Source organism: Lygodium microphyllum, chromosome 30, assembly GCF_053477565.2.
Source record: "Lygodium microphyllum isolate KBCC chromosome 30, Lygodium_microphyllum_v1.1.10, whole genome shotgun sequence".
Lineage (NCBI taxonomy): Eukaryota > Viridiplantae > Streptophyta > Polypodiopsida > Schizaeales > Lygodiaceae > Lygodium > Lygodium microphyllum.
The window spans coordinates 107,321,371-107,325,199 of NC_141164.1; the positions used below are offsets into that span (position 1 = coordinate 107,321,371).

Sequence of the window (3,829 nt, forward strand, 5' to 3'; positions counted from 1 at the left end):
CTATATAATTTTCTACTTAAAAATTAAAAAAATTAAGCATGTGGAAACCAAGAAAAATGCAATATCTCCATGTTAGAGAAAAATTAGAATTACATAAGAAATTTCCTATATAGGGAAACTATCATATGTAAGAAATTTTTCCTATATAGAGAGACATATTAACAATTTCCTATGTTGGAAAATCCCCACATATAGGAATTTTTTTCTTACATAGGAAGGAAAAAAAAAAGGCGATTCGCTCTTACTTCCTTGCTTAAACACATAAGTAGGGAAAGGACATAGGGAAAATAACACATTTCCTAGTCAGAGAAATGAGGAATCACATATGCCCTATAATATAGGAAATTTTATTTTTCCTTATGTAACAAATTCAACTTTTTTCCTATGTAAAAAATTTCTTATGTGATTCCCTTGTTTCTCCAACCAAGGAATGTTCTATTTTCCCTATGATTTACTTTCTTTACTTATTTGTATTTTTTACGAGGGAATTCCTTTCTTTTTCCTATGCAAGGAATGATTAAAAGTTCCTTGTGTATGCATAATCATATTAGTATGTAAAATTTGCATGGAGCAGCTATTTGTAAGAAATCTATAGATTGTTATTGGCAGTTTTTAGGGTAGCCATAAGCCTTTGAGAACTTGCAAATTGCAATCAGTGATATTGGGAACACTATGAGTTGGCCAATAGGCCGGAGTACATGATACGTAGACGGTCTATGGCAATCTAATATTGCCCTTGTTGCGTTTCTATTTTATGTGAGTGGTGTCTAAGGACTGGCAATATCTAGCCCTTGTATATGGATTATGGGCTTGCCCCTGTAGATTTTTATCTAATGCCAGGTGCTGTCAACGACTGGCATATTTGGCCTTGTAGTCGGCCCAAAGCTGATCAACGGTTTTGCCAAGAAGCTCAGGGAAGTAGTCCAAGCTCCACGCGGACACTGCCAGCTTGGCATTGACAGCCTGGACGAAGCCAGGGTGCAGGCCCTCGCAGTACTGCAGGAAGTAGGCGGTGACGTCATACCCCTGATCCCACTTGTCACCTCCGCCGGGCTTCACCCAATGGGACGGCGCCAGGCCGGCCGTCAAGCGGATGTAGTCGGCGATGCCTTCGATCAAGCCCGACGGCGCCGTGCCCTGCCCGTCCCATTGCCACACGTGCGTGGACTCGTGGTAGATGATTCCCTTCACCTCGAACGCCACGTCATCGCTGGTGCCAGGTAAGCCCGCCACGTAGGCGTCGCTGAGGTGGATGTGGGCGGTGTTGTCGGCGCCGCCGACGGTGTAGGCCACGAAGGAGGAGCTGGCGCTGTCCACGTCGACGGTGAAGATGACGGTCGTGGTGGGCTTGCGCGGCGTGCTCTGATCGGTGTACAGGGAGTCGTCGATGAATGCGAGCGCGGATTCGAGCGCCACTGAGGCCTGAGAGGAGCCCACGGCGGCGTCGAAGCGCATGCCGCCTGGTGTCGAGCTGGCCAGGTTATTGACCTGGAAGGTCACGGCCATGGCGGCCTCCGTGGCCAGCAGAAGAACCAGCACAGCCCCTGCCAACACATGACTGATTCCTTCCTTCCGCGCCATAATGATGGCGGCCAGCAGCTTGCTGTGAGTTTTACCGTGAGCTTCAGAAAGATTAGTGTGTCTCTACTAAAAGGAAGCTCACCACGTTTCTCTCCTTTCTATACCCACAAGGGTCAGGACGGGGCGCGCGTATATATAGGGAGACAGAGAGAAGCCTGGAGGCAGGGTAGCCGGGTCTCCCATGCCTTGTGAGTCCCCGACGGCGAGACGAGCCGGGCCTCAAGTCTTCTCCAAAGTCCAAGTTCAAAGGCGACACGGTTCTCCACCAACTTTTTTCGTACGGAACAGGTTTTGCAGCTTTTCTCCTGGGGCCCATAAATTAGCCTTCGGATTTGACGGAGGGTTTTCAGAAGAAAACTTTAAGGAAGAGGACGTAAAACCTTTTCTTCATCATCTCAGACGAAGTAATCTATTGAGACGGTATGTTATCCATTTAGACGGGATGTTATACATAAAATTAAGAAGGAACTTTTCAAAGGTGAACAAGTTACAGGTTGAGACGAACTTGTCTTTTGACATCCATCCACCCCACCCCCTAAATGATTTGAACTCATCACCTAGAGGGCATATAAGAATCCGAAAATTTCCATCAAATTAGGGAATTTGAATTTACCCACTAAAAGTACAACTAAAAGTTTCAAGGAAATGTCAATGATGAAATGCATTAGCAATATCATGCCAAGTACAAACGACCTCCAAAGTCTCCTAAAAGATCCCTCGTGTCTAGAAAGCTTCTCATAAATGTTGAAAAGGTGTTGGTCTCCTCTACATTTACTTCTCTCTCTCTCTCTCTCTCTCTCTCTCTCTCTCTCTCTCTCCTACAAGAAAATATGCATTTTAATCGGTAAATGTATGTGCTTTTTGGACAAAGAAAAACTTGAAACCTGAATGCTCAAACAAACCATCAATAATTATTGTGTGCTATATTAAGCATTCTTGGTCTTCAATCTTGGCTCAATCAAATTCATACTGTACTCATACATCACACATTCCTCATTGTGGATGGCACACCTACTATTCAAGACCTTTCCATTGATATATGGGTTGTGAGGTAAATTTGGAAGTGGGATAATGAAGCTATGTCAAAGAATCATTTTTTTCCTAGGGAATATTAGTGCTTATATCACCTAGAACTTAATAGAAAACCTTATATGGGTTATAATGATATTATAACCCCATAAAAATAATGTCATAAGAGAGAATTCGTGACATTGCTTTATGAACGCATAAAGACAAATAATTAAATAAATTATAGATGACAAATATGGATGGCATAAAACAAAACATAAAGAAAAATATAGATGGCATAATATATAGCACATCTACACCACAGAGTTGACAGACACATGCATAATAAGAGGCCCTAATGAATAACAAAAAACATCAATTAGAATTACGTATCAATCATTAGTTGAAAAAGAAAATGTTACCTAGAAATGAAACAAAAAATCTCATCAAAACATCAACTGAAAAAATGAAATATCAAAATATCCATTGGAATAATACTCATTCATTATCTGCAAAAATGAATAAGATGATCATTGGATTTTTAAAAGCATAAGACTTTGCAAAAAGCTTCAAACTTTTCTTTGGATAAAGCCTTGGTGAATATGCCTTGCATGGAGTCTCTCTTTAACATAGTGATAATGCACCTCAATGTGTAGTGACTACGAATGTAGAAATATCTAAATGACAAAATTGCAATACCTAGTTCTGATAAAAGGCTTTTGAGCCAATCAAACTTAACTATAGCTATAAAAGTTGCTATATATTCAGCTTCATAACTTGTAATGTCCATTATAGGTTGCTTCTTGTTGAGCCAAGAGATGCAAACATCACCAAGTAAGAAATAGTTTTAACTAGTGGACACTCTCATGTCAAAACATCCTACCCAATCACTATGCATAAAAGCATGCAAGGAAGTAGAGGTGCTCTACAAGGGTTAAAATAATAAAACTCATGGTGGATCTAGAGCTAAATTGCTAGCTAGGGTGGAAAGAATCAAATTAAAGAAAGAAAATGAATAGAACAAGCTAATGAGACATGGACTTACAAGACAATGCTTCAAGATCTTCTTCTATTACTTGACTGAAATATGGGCCAAGTACATCATTTTATAGACTTTTCAATTAGGACACACTCCCTTCTCTTTGCTTATGGGATACAATACATTCCTTGTTCCTTTAGCACTACCTCTAGCACGATACATTTTAACAACCCCCCCTTCATGTTAGGTCACTATCTAGAG

General features: G+C 40.9%; 1 protein-coding gene across 1 annotated transcript; it reads right to left on the reverse strand.

Annotated features, from left to right (window-relative positions):
* Positions 1 to 609: 609 nt before the first annotated feature.
* LOC148010230 (uncharacterized) lies at positions 610 to 1,670 on the reverse strand. The gene has a single exon (XM_087672721.1). It carries the CDS (start codon positions 1,579 to 1,581, stop codon positions 847 to 849), a length of 735 nt encoding a protein of 244 aa, XP_087528847.1. The 5' UTR covers positions 1,582 to 1,670; the 3' UTR covers positions 610 to 846.
* Positions 1,671 to 3,829: the final 2,159 nt, after the last annotated feature.

Bases quoted from the DNA above. Each gene is read 5' to 3' on its own strand.
- LOC148010230 (XM_087672721.1), bottom strand. From the start codon at position 1,581: ATGGCGCGGAAGGAAGGAATCAGTCATGTGTTGGCAGGGGCTGTGCTG.